The sequence below is a fragment of the Oryzias latipes genome, chromosome 7 (genome assembly GCF_002234675.1).
Source record: "Oryzias latipes chromosome 7, ASM223467v1".
NCBI classification, from domain to species: Eukaryota; Metazoa; Chordata; class Actinopteri; order Beloniformes; family Adrianichthyidae; genus Oryzias; species Oryzias latipes.
In genome coordinates, this window is record NC_019865.2 from 16,814,179 (window position 1) to 16,836,069 (window position 21,891).

At 38.7% G+C, this 21,891-nt stretch overlaps 1 protein-coding gene across 11 annotated transcripts in view; it reads left to right on the forward strand.

The window, feature by feature from the left end:
- LOC101168460 (membrane-associated guanylate kinase, WW and PDZ domain-containing protein 1) overlaps positions 1 to 21,891 on the forward strand; it is an 82,878-nt gene that overhangs the window by 57,803 nt on the left and 3,184 nt on the right. For 7 of the 11 annotated variants that reach the window (XM_011477249.3, XM_011477252.3, XM_011477250.3 and 4 more), the window contains exons 13-22: positions 5,860 to 5,894; positions 8,614 to 8,869; positions 13,106 to 13,197; positions 13,922 to 14,117; positions 14,200 to 14,502; positions 16,837 to 17,040; positions 18,006 to 18,090; positions 18,191 to 18,251; positions 19,364 to 19,507; positions 19,596 to 19,734. In XM_011477249.3, coding sequence (XP_011475551.1) covers positions 5,860 to 5,894; positions 8,614 to 8,869; positions 13,106 to 13,197; positions 13,922 to 14,117; positions 14,200 to 14,502; positions 16,837 to 17,040; positions 18,006 to 18,090; positions 18,191 to 18,251; positions 19,364 to 19,507; positions 19,596 to 19,734 — 1,515 coding nt within the window. Of the gene's footprint in view, positions 1 to 5,859; positions 5,895 to 8,613; positions 8,870 to 13,105; positions 13,198 to 13,921; positions 14,118 to 14,199; positions 14,503 to 16,836; positions 17,041 to 18,005; positions 18,091 to 18,190; positions 18,252 to 19,363; positions 19,508 to 19,595; positions 19,735 to 20,322; positions 20,415 to 21,891 lie in introns of all 11 variants that reach the window. The other 4 variants (XM_011477256.3, XM_011477257.3, XM_020704743.2 and 1 more) reach the window with 2 other exon arrangements.

Genomic DNA, 21,891 nt, shown 5'->3' on the forward strand with positions numbered 1-21,891 from the left:
AGAAACGTTTGTGCAAGCTTTCATGCTGTTTGATTGTTGTAATGTAACCCACAGTTTATTGATGGACAGATATCTGCCGCTTATCTTAGTATCAGAATTTCCCTCTTGGATGTAACATTTGTCTTTCCAGCAGATCTAGGATAAACGTTGTGAACCTTAAATTCATAACCTACTCAAATTAGCAGCTTGGCACTTGTATCCCCTTACTTTCTCCCTCTCTCGTTTTTTCTTCTATTCCCCCCATTTTTTTATTGCTTTCTTCATACTTTTCCCCCTCTCTCTTCCCTCTGTAAAAAGGAATATATATTAATAAAACATAAAATGTAATAAATAAATGAAAAAAAAAAAAAACTAAAAGGGTTTAGGCAAATACACATTTTGGCTATCAGAAGATGCATGACCCCTTATTGTGATAGTAAAACCTGTCCAACACAAAAGGCATTCAGCTCTGTTTGCTCAGTTGTTGATCAGGATAAGTTAAAAAATGTGTATTTGTTACTTTATTTTTTTTGCAAATTTGGCATTCAAGCAAAGCTGGAATATCAAGCAAAGCATGAATGGTAGAAAGAGTGATTTGTTACAAAATGGAAAGATTAGAAAGATACCTGACATATTTCAGCTTTTTTTTCTAGATATAAGTTATAATGGAGATATTTCAGAAATCCAGGCTGAGTTGTCTGCCAAAAAAACCTAACTAATAGTTGCTCTTTTGTCCTGTCCGTTCACAAAACCTTCCAGCAGTCTTGTGGGTGGCCCATATGATGTCAAGCAGACAACAGATGGACAGTGATGTTCTTTTTGAGTGGGAGTGTCTTCCTTTGTGGAGGCTTGTTGTTCTATCTTCCCTTGATCATAAATTAAGATATTAGCCACTCTTAGAAAGAAATTGAAACCTTCAATAATTAACATTTGCATATCTGCAACCTAATCCTACTTTTCTGCTGCCCAGAAAGATATTCTTTATTCAAATCATACCTAAGTTGGCCTTCAACTGCATAGCATTGCCTCAAGGCAACAAACCATATTTTTCATGTCTCACCATGGCCATTTAAATAGAAATAACTTTTCTTCTTCAAAAATGCAACAAGTCATAATACTGTCCAATAGAATGATGATTTGTAAGTGGTGTGACTTTAATTATGGATGGAGGGGTCCTTTTCTGTAAGCCGTGCTACAAGAGAGACGTCTTCATAATAAACTAAGATAAAGATAACTTTTTTATATGTTTATATCGATGCAAATGTTATTCAATGTTAAAACATGTGAATGTGCATTAGGATGTGAAGAAGTACTTCTAATAGGTTTTTCTACTCTAAAAGAATCATTGTACACTAAAACTGTTCATTTTCATTCATTGCCTCAAGACTACACTGTGCAGTTAGTCAATGTGTTTTAGGTAGCCTAATGCATTGGCATGTGTCCGTGTCGATGTGCGTTTGTAAGCATATACCTGATCACAGTCAATGTTTTCTACTTCACAATCCACTCACTATCGCAGGAAATTAACATTAAAACCTTTTATGGAAGGAGACCAAGGGAACCTTCAGTTAGGGAGATTCCCTCAGAAAGTGAGGACAGCAACGTTTCAGGAAAACATTGAGGAAGTGGAGAAATGGATTCATGAATCAGTTTTGAGGGACATTTATGATCTCAGGGTGTACACCTCTGTTTTACACCTGATCGCCACTGCTAGTTTAAGTTCCACACCTAATATTAACCCTTGAGAAATGTATAAATGCAATTATTTGGATATATTTTGTTGTTTTGATCCATGAAATGTATACATAGTTTATTTGCTGTTTGTTTGTCACGTCACGTTTGTTGAACTGTAAAATTGAATCTGATCTTTTTACTACCCTCGTTGCACAGTGTTGCCTTGAAGCAACAAGCCAATGGCTGGTTGGGGGGGGTGAAGGTTGACAAATTTTAGGGTTGATATTATATTAGCAACCCAAAGCTACCCAAAAATAGGGTGACATATTTTTTTTCCTCAAAAATTTAAAAAGTCATGGTGTATAAGGTTAACATTTAAACATGTATGATTTTAATAACATGTATTATATATACGGTAAAAAGGGAAAATGAAGGTTACGTAGACATATATGAGGGATGCAAGACACTCACCCACTCATAGCTGTCATTTTAATCTTTAGTGAAGAGCACTGTTGTATCGTTATTGCTGTCGTTTCAGCTCTTCATACAACAGCAATAAAAATTGTTAGCATAATTATAATGTTAAATATAATTATAATCAGCTTTAAAAAATAAAACATTGCTTAGATTGTTAGATTGTTAGCTTTAAAACCTTTGATAAAAATGAATTAGTCCAATTGAAATATTTAGGTGGTTCTAAGCTTCTTCTTTAATTATTGTTTAAACCTAGAGGTACATTTATTTTCCACTAAAAGAGTTGCACTATATTAAGTCTCAGTTACATGAAGTGTCCTGAACTAGAACGTTCAGGAAGTTCAGAAATGACCATTTGTTTCTGGCAGACTGCGGCAAACAGATGGGGCTGTAGATCTAGATTGGAGTGTTCAGGTATGGAGGTGAGTGTAAGGCCTTCACATCTGCAGTTGACAGCCAGAGGAAAGCAGGGCAGGGATCTGAACGTCGGTGTGACATGTGTCATTTTTAGCTGATTAAAAATGGGGCACACAGCAGGACATTGGATCATCTGTAAGGGCTAAGTTCATCAGGCTGGTAGTCCTGTTAGAAGAGCTTTGTGGTAAACAAATGAATGAGATGGCATATGCCTGCATAAGAAGTCTGGTTGGGCGAACTGAAGGAAAGGGTTCTATTTTCCTGAGGTTTTAGGGGAACCATCTGCATGGCCAGGCCTTTATCAACCTGCATTGGTTGAAAGAGTGATTTTATTTCCTTTCAGGACTTTTTAATGTCTTTTTTTAATGATTCACAATTCTTCGGCTTGCTTGCATCTTTAGAAATATTTTCTTTTATATAATTTATATGTGAGAGGGTTAATTGTTTAGGGCAAAACTAGCTAGAGGGTAAATGTTAATCGCGCAACAAAATAAGTTGTATTTCTGCCACAAAAAATGGTATTTGGTGTTTTCACCCAGAGGATTCTCTCTGTAAAAGAGGCCAGGCGAGCTATGACTCCTCCATCTTGTCTTTCCTTCCTTGTTGCCATGACAATCATGCAGAGTGCTTCTGTCCCTTGAGAGATGGAGAAAAAGAGGAGTGAAAATGAAGAGAGGGAAACAGAATGAGAGAGAAATTAATGTGCAAAAAGGAAACACCACAAAAGGCTAATGTGGAGCAAGAAATAATGAAGTAGAGCAGGTTAGCACTCTCCAAAAAGTTGGAACGCTCTTATTTATAGGAATAAAGGTCTAATTTTGTCAGAGTTGACGCAACACAAGGGAGCAATACCTATGTTCTAGGTTTAATTAAATAACAGTCCATCCATCTATCCATAGTTTTTCCCAGCTTGGGCTAACTAAATCCTATCAAAATAATATTTACCAGCATATGTTTGTTAGATAAGACCTATATAGACCAGAACAAAGTAGTTCCATTTAAAACCACTAAAGCCACACCCTCAGCAGCATGTTAAAACAGTCAATTAAAGTGCATTAAGTTAAGTAATAGACAATGCTTATATGACAATGATTAAGTATTTGGTAAGTTATGATTATTGGTCAACTCTGAGAGAAATAGATGTATTTATAGATTGTTGAGCACATCTTTGATGGAGTTTAGAAACTCCAGTGAAGCATAGACAGAACTTTAGAGCCTAATGTAAAAATGTGAAGTCCTCGAGCACATTTGTCAGCATTTGTCTTCCCTTTTCAATGCAGTGCTTACCTGGATGATAACCATGGCATACAGTTTTTACATAGAGCCTGCACGCATCTGTGGTTGCTCTTCAGTGTTGTGTTGGCAGAAACATGCAGTTCTACTGCTTCTTTTAATGAGTTTCAGCTCCTCATAAATTTTACATTCAAGCAGATTCAGGCGCCTTTGATTTATATTTGTCAGCTGCACAATGCTATTGAAAGTTGAGCAGATTTGGAGATGTAGTCGTGTGTAAAGAAGGATTGGTGTGTAAATCAGTCATTCTAATTTACACTTGTGACATGAGATGTAGTCAGATTACATTTGTTTATTAAGTATTTTATCAATTTTAGCATGCACTAATTAAATAAACATCTTACCATGGTTACATAGGGCTTAATATTTCTAGCTGTAGATAAGCTTATTTTATTGTAAGTTAGATGGTTTTTAATGGTTTTTAATAAAAACAATAAAAATAAAAATAAACTATTTCTGCTGATCTTGCACATTATTTTCTTATCCCAATGACCTTGCAAGTGCTGCATGTGTCAGCCACACCCATACATGTATGTACAGTCATTCAGAACCTCCCCCAAAAAATCCTCAAGCAGCATGTTACCATCTGAGATGGTCCAGTAACAAGTACTGGATAATCTGAGAGACAGGGAGAGAGCTCACACGTCAGAAAATGGGGATAAATTATGAATCGTGTAGAGAGTGGCTTTGCAGCAACAGAGAGTTTTAACATTTAATGAAATTGCTTTTCAATGCAGCAGAAAGACTATGAGCTAGATGTTGTGTGGTAAAGTCACAGAGAGATTTCACTGATACTCGCTGCACACGTTGACCATCTTATGAGGATGTCTTATTTTGTCTTAAGAAAAGAACAAAAAAATTAAACCAAAATCATTTTTTCTTGCAAAACAGAAAAAAATCCCCATTAAATAATAATCTAAAACAAAATGTAATATTTTCAAACAATAACCAGCAGAAATTCATTGATACTTACCTCCAAAGGTAGTCATATATAGTTAAATGTGGGAAGCTGCTGGCACATAATGCTTAACAAGGCAGACTGCTGGCTTTGTATACAGAACTACTTGATTGCCTTGGTAACAGCAAGCGCATGTCCTCATCCTGCCTCATGTCATTCACACATTTATCTATGTATTTTTGTCATAGCATATTCTGCCATTGCGGCTGGAAAATAATTTTCAGGAAGTGAATTGAGATGTCTTGACAGCAGTGAGAAGTTTGCCCATTTTACAGAACAATTTGCTGTTATTTAATCATCACAATGAATGCTAATGGCTGATAAGATAGAAGGGGTGGTTAAGAGAGAAAATAAATTATTCTATTCACTAATCTCCCCTGTCATCTGGGTCTAAGTTTGAATATTTCATCAGCACAAATGAGATTGATTTCCTCTGCTCTACTGTACAGTAGGTTGAACATGGGAGATGGATAGATAGAGAGGGATAAAAGCACAGCAAGTCATGGAGCAAAAAAAAAGGAGAAGAGGGAGGGAACAAGGAAAAAAAGGGGGCAGAGAGAGAAGATCAGCTTCTAAATGTAAGCTTGAGCAAAGCGGTGGAATAGAGAGGGGAGGAAGCATAGCAGGGCAGAAACGGGGGCTCCCCTTTGATGTGACGCTCTTTCTGTGGGATAACAGTGGGAGGACTCACATTTGAGACAGGTGTTGTGCAGCCTGAGTGGAGGGGGAGGACCTGTAGCCTGGACCAGAAGTCCAGATCTGCAGCAGCATCACATTCGTCAGCCTGTCTAATGCAGACAAATCAGCAGGTCCTCCTTTAAAAGCACGGGGGAGACCATAGAGTGGAGCAGGAGAGCACAGAGGGAGGAGATCAGTGAGGCGGATTCGTGCAGCGCCTTGCTCAGAAAGAGAAAAAGCAATCGAGTTGGGCCAGTTGTGTTCTGCTCAGCGGCAGAAACAAAGTATTCATCCATTTGTCCTAAGGAGGTTTTGACAAGACAAGACAGAGGAAGAGCACTGCAGGTCATTAATGCTCTCTCTGTCTCTCTGCCGATGTTTTGCAGGAGTGGTGCCGGCTAAGCGGAGCCCAAAGCTGGTGGTGAGTACTGTGTTTTCAACTCTTTTGCATGCATGTTCATCTTTTCTGACTAGAAGGAGTGCTATTTAAAGAACAAAGGGCACATGTGATACAGAACTCTTGCTGTGCTGTTGTGCACCCTAAGCTTTTGAAAGGTTTTCCTTTTTTTTACTGTTTTTGTTCCTTCTCTGTCATTCTTTTACCCCCATTTTTTTCAGTTTCGTCTTTGTTTTGTCACGTTTCCTCTCCTTGATTTGGGTTTTGCTCTACAACCCTCCTCTCTAGCCATGCTGCCGTCTTAGGACTGATTAAGCGTAGCCCGGGCAGGGCAGTGTGACAGTGACCAGCTGTGGCGGGGCAGACAGCCACAGCATAGACAGGTGGGAGAAAGGAGGATGGAGAAATGATAGGATGGAAAGGATTAGACCAACGTGGAAACAAAGCAGTGAATCCCAACACGCTGACAGGAAAGGGGGACAGTGACGACATTGTGCGATTGCAACAGACTGCAATGTGACCCACAGATGTAATTGATAAAACAGGCAGAGGAAGAGGGGAGAAGCTGCCAGGAAGCTCTGTGAGCAGTGCAAGGGTTTCTCTTGGGACAGTTCAGTTATACTGGAGCTTAAAGAGGAAACGTCTCCTGGTTTTTACATTTCATCTCAACCTGATAAAAAAATCAATATGAGCTCAGAAGATATGCCAGTGCCGTTTTGACTTACTGTCAACCATTTTTACCCCTGTAGAGCCACCATGTCACAGCGAAGGGTTGTTTCTTTCACACCAGCTCAAAAAAGGTCAGTGACAGGTTCAATTCACACCATTGAGGAGGCAGAAAACCTTGTCCCATATCTCTGAATGCACATTAAAAGTCCTCCTGCGAGCTGACTGGATATTCGGATTAGGATTAGTTTGGTATCCATCAGGGATGAGGGTCTTACCTATCCAGGTCACACAGTGTGGAAGTTGGAGGAGGGGTTGGATGCTGTGAGGGGTTCGAGTGGAACCAATAGTGTCTCTGCCTAACTGTCTTTCTAGATTAGCCTTTCAATGAGGCAAAGCTAGTTTCTCTCTCTGTTATGTCAGTGAAATGACATGCCGGATAAGACTTGATGTCAGTTCAGAACAACCGTTTTCCCTCCAGTTCAGAGTCTAAACTAATACTGATGGTAGCCTTTCATGCAGTGAGGACCGTGCTGTCCCATTTCATTTAGTAAGTCGTCTTTGATTTAAGGAAAAGTCTATTTTTCTTTTATGTTTGTTTTCCTCATTAAGAAGCAAACCTGGCCTCATTTCACAGTGTTAGAGTGAGACCCTTGAACACAGATCCATTCATGACTTCCTTCTTTGATTGTGAACCTTTATTTGTTATAAAGTCAGATACAAAAAAATTGTTCAGATGCCATCTTTGCCTCTTATCAATATAATCTAATGTATTTATAAATGTAAGATTTTTTGCAGCAAATGGCTCAAAGATTTTTTTGGCTTCATGGCTTTTAACAACCAGTGGTTTCTTGTTAAAAGCTTAAAGTTTATTCAAAATTCAGGTTTAACTAAGTTTTTTTCATATGAAAAAGTTCTATGTCCAACTCCGATTATCTTTTGATCTCTATTCAAATTATTCCCAGTGGTCTTTTAATTATTACTAGGCTGTTTTGAGCAAAAATCTAAAAACCTGTGTCGTTTTCTTGGACATAGTTCTGCAGACCAGGAGCTGTTCATCAGAAATTTGCCTCTGAATTTTGGATTGGACTGTGGGGAAACCCCACCCTACTTCTCGTCATCCATCTGTTTCCACTCTCTCCAGTTAGCTTACACCCCCCCACAACCCTTGGTGCAACAAAAATGGCAAGGAAAATTAGCCCTACCCAGCCATACAGTTTTGAACCAGATGCATCAGAATGGAGCAGAGCAGGGAGCTTGTGACTTGTCACTGTAGCTTCTATGTCACTCCAACAAGCTTTTATAAATGGCACTTTTGTGTCTATTCTGGAGTCGCTACAATTTGAATTAAAAAATACAATTTTAAGCTTAATTTTCTTTTAAATGTCCTCCATTATGAGAAAAACTCCTCAAGAACAAGTTAAAAACACCAAAAAACACCATTTTCATCGGAGTGGGTCTTTAAATGCTTTAGAAAAAAGTTTGATTGATCAGCAAATCATAACATGATTGGTTTTTCTCTGAGAGCTACAATACTGTTGTGCAATTTTGGGGGAAAAATAGATAATATTTTCATGAAAAAGATGAGTAGTCTTATTGTAAAAAGTATGCCTCATGCTCTTTGTGTCATTACAAAAAAGGAAAAATCTTCAATGAAATAATCTGCTCAGTTAGTTCAATATGTCAACTGACACAACATACTGGCAGATGAAACAAATCAATTTATGTAGTAATCTCCTAATGTGACTCCCTTATTTACTCATTTTGCTTTTACTTTTTTGCATTTACTCAAGCTGAGTATGTTAAACCTGCTTTTTCCTGCAACCATGGAAACCAAGGAATTTCTTTTTATCCTCCTCACAGGTTTTAGTGGAAAATGTTTCTTTTCATAAATCTAAAAAAGATGACCTTGGATGCTTTTTTTTCACTTTTCAGCCACTATCTCCCTCCTGCCTGTGACTCACTTGTAACTTTTTTTCCTCCTCTCCCTGTCTTCTGTCTCATTTTCTAACTATACATTTACACCCACCCCCATCCTTCACACACATCTACCTCTGTCTGCTTGCTGTCCACCCAGCACCAGTTAGAGAGAAAAGACAGCCAGAACAGCTCCCAGCACAGTGTGTGCAGCCATCGCAGCACCCACACTGATTCTCCCAGCCACGCGCCCTCGGCCATGCCCAGTGAGGCGGTGGTGCCCACTCCTGCTGCCCCCACCCAGCCTCTTCCAGGTCTGCCCCCCCAGGAACCTGTGGATGGCACGCTCACCCTACAGAAGAAGCCAGATCCTTTTAAAATCTGGGCACAGTCCAGGAGCATGTATGAGAGTCGACGTAAGTAGATTTATTTCTTCTAATGATAAATTTAGGCTTTTATTCTTTGTAAAAGTGAATCCTTCCTTAGATCTGTGTGACCAAAAGAGAAAAAAAGCTCTTTAAATATATGAGTCTAATCACATATGTGCATATTGATGACATGTTTGCTTCGCACTGCTGTTTTAAGTATAAAAAGATGCTGCAGTGCAAACACAGTTCAGTGTCCTTGAAAGCACTCACGTGAACAGATGACCTGCAACACACTACACAAAACTAAAAACATGGGCAGCTGCAAAACTCATCAATATCTTTTTCAGTAATGATCTGTTTCTACATCCTTAATAGAGAAACTGTAACCAAATTGTAATTTTTAGATTCTAGTTGCTGCAATATCAGAGGAAGTCACAGTTTGATCTGCTCTGAAGCAGAGTTGTGTAAGAATGTGTAACATAAAATTGACATTTGATGTTTGGCAAGTTTGTTGTGCTAGTTTGTCAGGCATTTATAACAGAACTCTTTCCAGATGTGTTGTTTGTGCACACCATGCAGTGTGTTGCAACTCTGGTTAATAATAATGGCAGGGTGTAGAATCTAGGTCTGCTGCTGATTAAATATTAACAGGTCCATGAAAGGGCTGCTTTAAGCTGCAGATGATTTTATACAACCTCTAGCAAAACAAAAAAAACCAAAAATGCTGCAGAAATTGTATTGAGCTGTTTTGTGACGTAGGGGGAAAAACATTAAAATTTTAGATTTGTAAAATAGGTTTTAATGTTTCAAAAAGTGGGGCAATAATTTATTTTTAGCTATTATTATTATTAATTTATTTTTTTTGTTTGAGTTTTGACGGTAATAAGTACAAAGGGTTATTTCCTGTCAGCTTTCTAAGACGCATAACACTCAATAGGAAAACGGAAGCCACTTATATAATCAGGATTTTGTATTTTAAGAGATTGCTATTAATGATCCTAAACTGTTAATGGATAAAACTCAAGAAAACTCATCGACAACACAGTTTGGCAAAGCTGCAGTCAAATATTGAAGGGACATAAACTGAAAAATTTCAGATATACTTTTTCTTTAGGACAGAGAACTCAGTTATGGTTCTTATTGACATGAAATTGTTCAAAGTTTAATAATATGATTACGAGTTGAACATAGAGCAAGTGTAACAGACGTTGAGCAACTATATATAGAATGTCTTCAAAAAAAAGATGGAAATCTCTCCGGTTCAATGTAACAATTCTAAACCTTCAGTATAGTAGCGATCCAATCAGATTTTTCAAAGATAAATATCCCTCTTAAAGACCCACTCTGATGAAAAATCGAGTTATTGGGGTTTTTAACATGTTCTAGTGGCATTTCTCTGATGATAGAGGAATTATATCAAGAAAATTAAGCTCATTTCCGAGTGTTGCTTTATTCAAATCTTTGTGAAACAAAAGCAGACGTAAAAATGCTGTTTGGAAAAAGTTTGTTGTGGTGAAATAAAAGCTACAATTGGCGTTCCTCAACCCCCCTGCTCTGCTCCATTCTGATGTATCTACTTGTAGACGACTAGATGCTTGTACGTCTTCGTTTTCTTTGCACCAGCTGCCGTCTGTCTGAAGACTGTACGGCTGGATAGCTCCACTATTACTTGCCATTTTTGTTGCACTGCATTTCAGATTCAGTGTGTGGGGGGGGCTGTAAGCTAGCGGAAGAGGATTTAAACAGATGTATGATGGGGAAGGGGCTAGGCTTACGCAACACCAATGCTACCGCCCACAACTCAAGATTCAAGATATTTATTTGTCATTGTCAGTGGAACAACGAAAATACGTTTGGAGCATCAACAACAGCCACTCAGTTCAGAGGCGAATTTCTACTTAAATGATCAGAGTGGAACTTTAAGCAATTTTTAACAGTGATAAATGGCTTATGGAAAAGGGTTACATTGAAATGCTTAACATATTTGATAATAATGTTGTTTTTAACCCTCCACAAAAAAAGAGACGTTAAACTTTCTTCTTCATAATAGTTTTTAAGAAGCTGCAGAGACAGGACTCCATCATTTAGAGGAAAATTGTCAGCTATATTTAAACAAAACAGTGATACAAGTACACTACTTTAGTACAAAGTACAGTAAATGTAAAAAGCACAACAGATATAGCTAAAAGGATAGGTTTTTTATAAAGCCAGGTTTCTCAATAAAATTGGCTTTTATAATACATTCATTTTGACACTTTTCTAGAAAATGTGTCATAAAAAAAACAACCCTGTTTTTTTCATGAGTTGTACAAAGGAGCCACAGCCCCTTTTTCTATGCCTATTTTAAGCCTCGTGAGTAAAGGAAGTAATGGAATAAGAGAAAGCACAGATCTAGGTTCTCTGCTTCTATTTTTGTTTCTACTCATGTTGTCACATGACAGCTCACACTGCTCAAATGTGGGAAGTGATGCATTCATGCATCCACTGTGTGCACTTGAAGAGCACTGTTCCAAAGGGAGGACAGTAGGAAAAATAATTCCTCAGTGCCTAAAGAGGAGGCAGATGGACATCCTCTTCGTTCTTTCACCCAAGTGGCCATTTTGGTTCTTTCTGAGTGATGTTATTACCTGGCAGTTGTCTGGGTAAGCCGATATCCTGCATCCTCTGCACAATGCTCAGATGACCCTTCATATTTCCAGCTGTGAGGGCATATTTCCAGCACAAAGTCCCCCACTGTGAAGTGCCTGTGTGCACTGCAAAAGTAGAGGAAACCACAAAATAATTAAAATAAATAGTTAAGGAAAAAAATCAAGTGTTTATTTCTTTAAAACAATATTTTTGGGGTGTTTTATTAAGCTTAAAAGGAGACATCTTAGTTTGATAGTCTAGGGCAGGGGTTCTTAAAGTGCAACCTGGGGGCCAATAGTGATTTTTTGTGGCCCTCAATAAAAGAGAGCCAGAGCAGATTCCTTTGAGGAAAAACGTTGTTTAAGGAAACTATTGATGAACTCCCTAAAAAAATGTTATCCTCTCCTTTGCTCTAGATACAGTGCTGCCTATCAGATTTAAACAGTTTAAGAAAATTGTTTTGCATGGGTAGGAGTTTTGATCTCATAAATTTCACAGTTATACTTGCTGTTTTCTAGACTTTCTCCTTGTACAAGTGCAACGGGTGATGAGACTGAGCAGGACTGCCTTTAAAAAAGTCATTCTATTTTGTTTGGTCCTGTTTGCAAGCAGAGCTTTTATCTATCATCCAATATGACAGAAAAAATGTCCATATGTAGTCTATTTAAAGACCCACTCCAATAATAATTTTGGTTTTGGTGTTTTTTTCATGTTCTTGTGGCATTTTTCTGATGATGGAGGACTCATATGAGTAAAATTAGTTTAAAAATTGCATTTCTGAGTATTTCTATATTGCAATTTTTGTGAATTGGGGGTAGATGAAAAAAATAGTTTGAAAAATATCGGATTTGTGACTTGTGGGCCACACGCCACAAGTGGGGTTGCTCTGGGCCAAGAGTCCCACCACAGAGTTGAGTTTCTAAGAACTTACTGCCGTTCTCCAGAAACTATGTCCTAGAAAACGACAGCTGTTTCAAAAATTTTGTCTAAAAATGGCATGATCATAATTAAAAGACCACCTGGAACCCAAAATAGGTCAAAGATGACAGGAGTGGGTTTTTAAGGTGCTTAGTTTGATCAACAATCTTTACAGACTTGTGCTGATTAAAATTACAAGAGCAGTTCAGTTTAAAGTTCAAGGACACTTGGTCCACAGAGCTGAAGCCAATGGTTGCACTATTGGGCTGGCATGGCAGCCTTGTTGACAGAAGGTTGTGCAAAAAAAAAAAAAAAAACAATAAATTGAGCCTTCTGTAGGGTGAACAGATTGACTCCAAACTGCCGTTGAACTCTTTCAAAGTCTGCTTGTTCTGTGACAAGATACACATTTGTGGACATATTTACATGTGTTTGATTAAAATCAAATCCAAAAGAGGGACACAGGAAAGAAAAGCTTGTGACTTCTGGTGCAAAAGAGATCTATCTCCACTGTTCTGCATCAGGTAATGTTGAAAATCAGTCAGGAGGAAGCAATAACTGCAGATTTGTGTGGGATATGCAGTCTGGAGTTAGAACACAATTAAGTAAATTAAGATGTTTTCTTCAATTACTGAAAAGAAATATGGGAGAATTGAATATTTAGATGTATGACTGCAATAATGTGAGAAAAATAGAACCTGCTGTGCTAACTGTTTGAATGCAACGGTTCTCTTACAGTACCAGATTGCCAGGAACAAGACATTTTTCTCTGGCGGAAGGATACAGGATTTGGTTTTCGCATTTTAGGAGGAAATGAGCCAGGAGAACCTGTGAGTAACCTTTCACCTTCAAAGCTGCTAATATTTTTTGTGACAAATTATGAGTGCTGACACTCACTAACTTAAAATGACCACAAAGCTTTGAATGCTTTTAAATGTGATGTTTTTTGTTCCTATTTGTTTCTTTGATGGTTTCTTTTTCTTTTTGCCTCTCTGTTCAATCTGCCTGTAAACCAGAATAGCACATCACTCTCCCCCTCTAACTGGAGCTGCTGCTCTCTAGAGGATCATATAGACAGCTTGTTAGTAGAAGCAAAGGCCTTATCCGTGAATCTTTGCTGTTGTGCCTCATATATTTGTCTTGAAAAACCAAGCAAGGGGGAGAGTAAAAGACAGAAACTGGAGAACGGGGTGAAATATAATGGTAGAAGGTTTTAGGTCCACCCCCCAAGATTCAATGTTTGTTCGTGCAAAAAGATGCTTTGCCATATGTGTTTTTTTCTCTTATTTGTGCGCACCCACACAACGCCTAAAGTGAGCAGGCTTCTCACTGGCCCCAATGGGCTACAGTGACCCTTTTGGTTTTCTTTCCACAGCCACAAAGGACTTGAGATGATTTACCAGCAGATAAGCTGCTGCCTCTGACACATGACTTACAGCTCTCTGTTTCTGCTGCAGTAGCTGCAGATTAACAACTAAAAACTCGGTTTTAGAAAGATGCATAATAAGGTATCATTAAACCTATGGCATGGTATGTATTTGTTTGTTTTTTCAGATCTACATAGGGCATATAGTGAAATACGGGGCTGCAGATGAAGATGGGCGCCTTCGGTCAGGTGATGAGCTCATCTGTGTGGACGGCACAGCAGTCGTAGGCAAGTCCCACCAGCTGGTGGTGCAGCTGATGCAGCAGGCCGCCAAGCAGGGCCATGTCAACCTCACTGTCAGGCGCAAGACCCCTGGATATGGAGGTAATGAGCATTTTTTTTATGCATGTGTCACGCACTGCAACATGCTTATTATGTAAACAAATGTCCCTGCTTGCCCCCACAGTGTCAAAAGGAGAAGGTGACGTCCCCCCTTCTCCAGCATCATCCCACCACAGCAGCACCCAGGCGCCCAGTCTGACGGAGGGCAAGCGGACCCCTCAGGGGAGTCAGAACTCCTTGAACACCGTCAGCTCTGGGAGCGGTTCCACTAGCGGCATAGGCAGTGGCGGTGGAGGGGGGAGTGGAAGTGCAGTAGTGCCCGCCTCGCTGCAACCGTATGATGTAGAGATCCAAAGAGGAGAGAACGAGGGATTTGGATTTGTCATTGTTTCATCGGTTTCCAGGCCGGATGCAGGAACCACTTTTGGTAAGTCAGGTGGCTCCAGCTGGATTCAGTTAAGACTGACCACAACATGAAGTTGAATGATCACTTGCTCATGATTTAATCTGATTCAGCAGTGACCTTATTTACACACGCACTACATTTTAAATTAAAAGCAAATACTATTAGAGCATTCTGAAAAATGATAATATTGAGTGTAACATAAAAAAGCCCTAATTATCTCACTATTTTCACACAACCACACTTACACCGTTCATAGCTTTTACAATAAAGTTTAGTAAGGATTTTTTAGAAACTCTTATTCTTCCATGCAGGAAAATAATAAACTTTTTGTTTGTTTTTTTCATAAGAATATATTTTTTTATTCTAAAAGTTACCGTAATAGATTCAAAAAGAAAATAAAGCACATTTTAATCATTTCAAATACAGTTGTGCATTTTGTCAGCTCACCCTTCATGCTTGTTTTTCCTAAAAACTTTAGTAAAATGTAAATAGAATTAAAAACTACAGATGTTCAAGAATTTTTTAAAATAAATAAACTGCGGATTGAAAGAGCTATATCACTATATACTATACGAATGCTTATATTTACATGCTAGAATATTTACATGTTTTCATACATATTGCACATTTCATACTGTTAAGTTTTTCCTGAATAGGACTTAATACTTGCTATGATGATTTCATAATATCAGTGTGTATGTAAATATGGTCAGTGTAGTAGCTGCACTACTGCAACGTAATTCTCTCATAACACTTAAGCATGATTGTAGTGATTCTTTTCTTCTCCTCTCTGGGATTAGTTAATGCTATTTTGTTGTGAGCAGCACATACAGATTCCTAACAGCAGTAAAAATCAGCACTATCGTTAAACTTAAACAAAGAGCTTTTGGTGAAAAACAAATATAGAACAGTATAAAACATTATTTTAGTTTTTAAACAATTTAACTTTAATTTTCGGTCTGATTGTGGCGTGTTCGTCCCCCCTGCCAAAGTAAGGTTATGGACCTTCCAGTGTCCGTGTGAAGAGGCTGCAGACCTCCTAAGGATCAGGAGGTCTGCAGCTTTATCACAAATGCCACCACCACTGATTCACGCCTTATACCAGCCTGGCCAGTTTATTAAGCATGTAATTGAAGTCTACATAGCACCGCTCCATAGCTGTCTACAGCATTTGGCTATCACAGAGAAACATGTGCTGACTGAAGCTGCTCAGGCATTGCGGAGGGATTGCAGACACCGTCCTTGAACAAATTCAGTAATAACCTCTGAGAAATGAACACAAATGTCATATCAAGGACCTTTGTGTGCTTCGCCGTTATGATGATGTACTGTGTTGTGTCATAGGCGAAACACAAGAGTGAATGATGATGTAGCCATGCTAACTGCACAGGAGTCATTTTACTGATCCAGAGGGGGGAATAGGGTTGCTTTGCAAAACACACCGCAAGAGTGAAAGAGTTATTAATAATGACACTTGTGGCCATGCTGGAAAATGATCTTGTCTGAGCTTCTATAAGTCCTAAAGGATTCCAGTTTCTTCTTGGCTACCTGTTGTGTTCTCCTCCCCCACATCAGCCCTATTCCTTGTGCATGAGGATGACTACTAATGGGTTCTAACCATGTGAGGGAGTGAGAGGACTGGGTCTTAATAGAAAAAGTCCAACACATCCGTCTCACTTGTTCTCCACACTTGCATGAATAAGACACACTGGGCTTAACATAGTGTGTGTAAAAGCATGCAGTGTCCCACCGCTCAAAGTTCGGGTGAAGTGACATCATGTTCAATCAAGAAGAGCAGCTGTCTGTGCGATGATGTACGGCAATAAATTTGGATTCAGCCTGGCAGACTGTGAGGGAAAGATCAAGAATGAAGGAGTAAGTGGCAGAGAGGGGGAAAGAATAACTGCAGATCCGCAGCCTTTGACAGAACTGAACACTGTCACTCTGCTGTGCTGTCTTCCTATTTTTCCTTTGATTAGATGGCAGGTGTCTCATGAAGTACATTGTTTTCTGGGGTAGTGAAAATGCCACAAATCCCTTTTTCTACCTGAAGAAAAGTACTCTTAGGAATAACCTCTTACACACACGGTTGCTTTACTTGTTAAACGTATTTTGAAATTTGTAAAGAAATTGATTATCTGAAGTATTTTCCTCTGTTGGGTAATTTGGTATGCTTTGCAGTCTAGTTAATTGGCTTTCTTTTGATGAACTGGAATGATTATATAATTAATCTTTTCCCTCCTGTCTTTCTCTATTTCTTCATCAATCAACGCACTCAATGAAAACAAATCTTAACAAACACTTTTTCTGTCATGCAAACTATGCACACATACAATCATGGAAACAACACCAAAGCTGGAAATGCTTGTGTGGCAATGCCCCACAAAATAGGCCGTATCATCGAGGGAAGCCCAGCAGACCGCTGCGGGAAGCTGAAGGTCGGGGACAGAATACTGGCTGTTAATGGCTGCTCCATCACCAACAAGTCACACTCGGACATTGTCAACCTCATCAAAGAAGCTGGAAACACAGTCTCGCTCAGGATCATCCCTGGCGATGGTAAGGTTCTTGGCATCCGGCTTTGCATAGCTATTTCATAATGCATCATGATGTGACTTATTCATGGTTCTGGTGGCAAGCAAAGGGCAGTGATGTTCTTCTCAGGCATGAGCGATGCTCATCAGGGTGTGAACCCTTTTCTCAAAAACTGAGTCACTGAGTAGGAGTAACGTGAAGTTCCTACAGTTGTTACAGCAGCATCCCCATGTTTCTCTTAACTTTTCTGGACGTGCAGTTTGCTTGGATTAAAAAAAACATTTCATCAAGTTCTTCCTATTGGAGTTAATCTCTTGCTTTTATGAATAAAAGTATGACAGAAAAGTCTATGACATAAATCCCCACCTTTTGTGTGAATCCAGTCAAGTGAATCATGTACCTTATTAGTAAGTGAGTCACTGGCCAAGTAAAATGCATTCAAAACAGCGATCATGCTGCAGCAGCATACTACTATACTGTTCGATAAGATACAAAGTTTAGACAAAACTGGAATAGAAATAGTTGAGGGACAACACACACACACACACATACACATGTGTTTATTTAAAAAAGTAACATATTTGACAGGATGTCACACTTTATCCTTTAATGGTGAAACATTGATCAAAGGGCAAAGAGAAAAAATGAGTTCTTGAACACAAACTGAGCTGTAATCCTGTTAGCAGTGCAGCTAGTATGGGATTCTGAGCTCATACTGCTGCTGAGATTGATGTCAAGAAGAGAAAAAAACAGACAGTTGTCCACTTTAGGAATAAAAGAGGAAACAAATTGTGCATTCCATCAGTATTTTCCTACTTTTGGGTTTGTTGTTGTTTGCAGAGGGGGTGGTGTTGTCCATGAACAAATGTCAGATTACTAAATCACACCCTTTGCGTCAGGTTGCTACACGCTGGCAGTTTAAGACAGAGGATTTTCAGCAAGAAATCCAGTAGCACTTCACTGCACTTTTTTCTAATCCTTTTTTCCAGAATCCTCCAATGCTTCACTGCTGACGAATGCAGAAAAGATTGCTACCATAACCACCACACACACACCACAGACCACAGAATCCAGGTACGAGCAGATTTTTTTTTTCATATAATAGAAATTCTAACTCTTTTTGCTTGATAACGTTAAAAAAAATTGTTTTTATTTGCTATTTTTTCTTTTAAAGAAATAATCCAAAGTTAAAAGGAGCTCCTCCTCCACCACCATCACAAATTCAGAGCACGCAGGTAAGCAGCAAAGGTTGTAATTCTTAGGGATTTCTTTTAATATATTATCACCAGACAAAAGGAATACTGAATGAACTAGAGATGATCAAGACTTTCTAAATAAATAAGACCATAAAAACACAATGCACTTCAGTCCTTTTTCGTCTTTTATGTCCACTTTATATATTCTAGGAAATAAATTCAATTAAGAGAAAAACTACTATTTATTGTTGCCTTTTTTTGTGCATTTGTTTTTTGCAGACTTTGGGGAGTATTATTTAGCGCGGTTCAGATGTCACATCAAGCACACTGAACTTTCTCTTTTTCAATGCTTTTTTTAGTATCATCATCGCATTCCAACTTGACCTGTTTATCCGTCACAGTCAAAAATCCCAAAACTTCTGCCCTTAACTATGCCACTATTAAATCACTATTGGGATTTCTTGAAAAGTCATTGTTAATATGCTCTGAAACATTTGTAAACATTCGTGAATAATTATTTGTTCATGATTATGATTGGTTATTAATTTGTTGATGAGATTAAAATTGATGGCTTGAATCTGGGATCTGACAAAAAGACTTCAGGAAGATGTCCGAGCAATGAGCAAGGAGCACAAACAACAAACTGTTGTAGTGTCATATGTATTGCATTCAACAGAAAGAAAGCATATAAAAAAAAAATCAAAACATCAACGCTTTTTAAATAAGATAATTCAAAAACTATTTAGGGTCCATATTTAAGATAATGAAATTAAATCAATGTGACAATTTAGGTAAATTGATATTTTATTTGAGTGAATGTATTAGTTTATTCTGTGAAAACAGGCGAACTATCTTTGGGGCACACAGTTACTGGGGTGGAGCTTTTGATGAGCTTGGAAGTTTCTGGGGTCCAGCCTTTGCAGTGCCCTTCTTTTGTGATCTGTATCCCTCTCACATGCACTCACAGCATTAATTATGCATACAGTCCAAAGTATTGTTCTGCCATTGACATTTTGGTGGGAGTTTTTTTTGGGACAATGCCTGATTAGTCCTGATGTCGAAACTCACCTTTTGACTCTTTTGTACACTACAGATTAGTCATCGTCTGTCATGTTTGTGTGGCTTCACTTTTCTGTCCGTTTGTCTCACAGGATGCAGAGTTCTACTCTGTGGACCTTGAGAGGGATAGTAAAGGCTTTGGCTTCAGCTTAAGAGGAGGGTGGGAGTATAATATGGACCTTTATGTGCTAAGACTTGCAGAGGATGGGGCTGCTGTCAGAAATGGAAAGATGAGGGTATGGAACTCGAAAATGTGTTTTTCCTTGAATTTTGCACATCAGTGAAACAGCCAGCTGTTCCATTTACAAGGCTTCTGTATTTTAGGTGGGAGATGAGATCTTGGAGATTAATGGTGAGAGCACAAAGAACATGAAGCATTCACGAGCCATTGAACTGATAAAGAATGGAGGTCGGAGGGCACGGCTTGTGCTCAAACGGGGTGATGGATCTGTACCTGAATATGGTAGGTAAACATGTTAAGTGTTTGTTTGTTTTTCCCTTAAAAACTACAATTATGTAACATTTTGTACATCAATTACTCTAGAAACACTCTATTTAACCAGCCAGGGGACTATACTAAAAATTAGGACAACATATGTATTTGTTGTTTTTTTCTCCAAATGTATTGCACAAAACTAGAAGAGAAGAAACAAGACGAATTGGAATCTGCAGATTCAGTGCAGTTTCCATAAATGTAATGTTAGCAAACACAGCTGATTATTGAAACATTATCACTGGTATCAACCAAAAAATCTTGCAGTTATGCAAAGGAAAAGAACCAGACTAAATGTTTACAATGGTAAACTGTAGATGGTAAAGATCTTTAATAGTTGCAAACTGTTAGTTGAGAATGCAGTGAAATTTGGGGGATTTTAGGCTCTTAAACTTTTATGTTACAGTGGAATTTTCTTGTCCTTCACAACAAACTCCTTCTCCTCTCTAGTGACATACTGTAAAAACCACCTCTTGTCTATTTTATTTGTTTTTTCTTCTCTACTCGTCCTTTTTCTCTGATCCTTTCTTGTTGCTGGGCTCTTCCTCGTCTTTCCAGCGATGATGGCTCCTCATCTCGCTGTTGGTACATTGAGGAATGACAAGATGGGAGAGCCCTGTTTCTACCTAATGGGCCAAAATCAGACAACGGTTTGTAGTCAAAAGTCTGTCCCGCTTCCCTCTCCCTGTGATCTTTTTTCTTTCAGTTTCACGCTCCCTTTGTTCAGCTTATTCCTGTGTGCATCCCATTTGCGTGCTTACATTGTAAACATGCTTTGTGTCTTGTTGTGCTTGACCTAAACTTTACTTTTAATTTCCGTGAGTCCATGCACTTTCCCCTTTGCCAGCCCTAGATCAGATGTTTTTGATGGAACTAACCAGTGACGTGCAGTCAGGAGAGGCAGGTGAGGCACAGCCTCACCTGTCATTATGGGAAGAAAAGAGAACAAATAAATTCAATTATTATATTTAATCAGTAAGTTGTGCTTTGCGGTCATTTTCCATTTAAATGTACCATTTTTGGGTGTTTTTTCTTTTCAAAATCGCTGAATTTCCGCATTTGCCGTTCAGATACTAAGTGACGTGCGATGAGGCACCAGCCCGCTGAGCCTCACCTTGGATTGCGCAATACCTATGCAGTCAGACGGTACTGCTGTCTCTCTGTATGTCGGTTCAATCACTTGTACTATATGAGCTGAGTTTAAATAATTTAGCAGATGTATATGATGCACAGTGCTTGTTTTTATAAATAACTGTATGTGAGGGACGTGTTTCTTGTGCTGAGCGCTAAACGACGGCGAAAAAGCCGCTGGGTGAGGCCAGCAGTTCTCGTGCCTCATGTTGCAGTTCTCGTGCCTCATGTTAGGGGGCGCCGGTGAGCCCTGAGATTATGACGCTAAAAAATACTAGAAGAAGTGATAGGAAGCGGCAACTCATTTTCTTCAGAAGGAGCGGCGTATGGACTTTATTTACAACTAAAGGTAAGACGATAATAACGTTTGTGCTTTTTTCTATGCTGCAGTTTGTATATGAAAAAAAACATGTTGAAATTATATTTTAAACAAAACGTTAACTGTTGTCAATCAAATGGTGAATAAGCTACTCAGTTATTTATACTCATGGTTCATATGTTTGTAAATCTGACTGATGACGTCAGTGCCTCACCAGCCATTAACCTCACCGCACGTCACTGGAACTAACTTTATGCCACTGCTCATCACACTGCTGCCGCAATGGCAACCTGTCTGACTTAACAGATTTCAACAACTTTTTGTTTTTCTGATTGTTCTTCCAGTTGATTTACATTCACCATCTTGTTCTGAATGGTTTTTTAGGTGCCTGCTGTGCCATTAATAACCCGTGCCCTACACTTGCTGATGTGTTGTTCCTGCTGTTGTTGCTGACATCACCTTGTGTTTCAACCCACAGCCCCATAGAGAAAAAAAAAGCCTAATGGATTCATAACTCAATGAGGCTTTTTTGTGTTTATGTCTCACACATTACTTTAGATTATTCAGATTATTTGTGGGAATATTTGCAGCACATGATGCATAATTTCCATAAATATCTGCATTGACTTTGTGTCATGTCAATGCAAGAGCTCACCACAAGTCATGTGTGATGAACA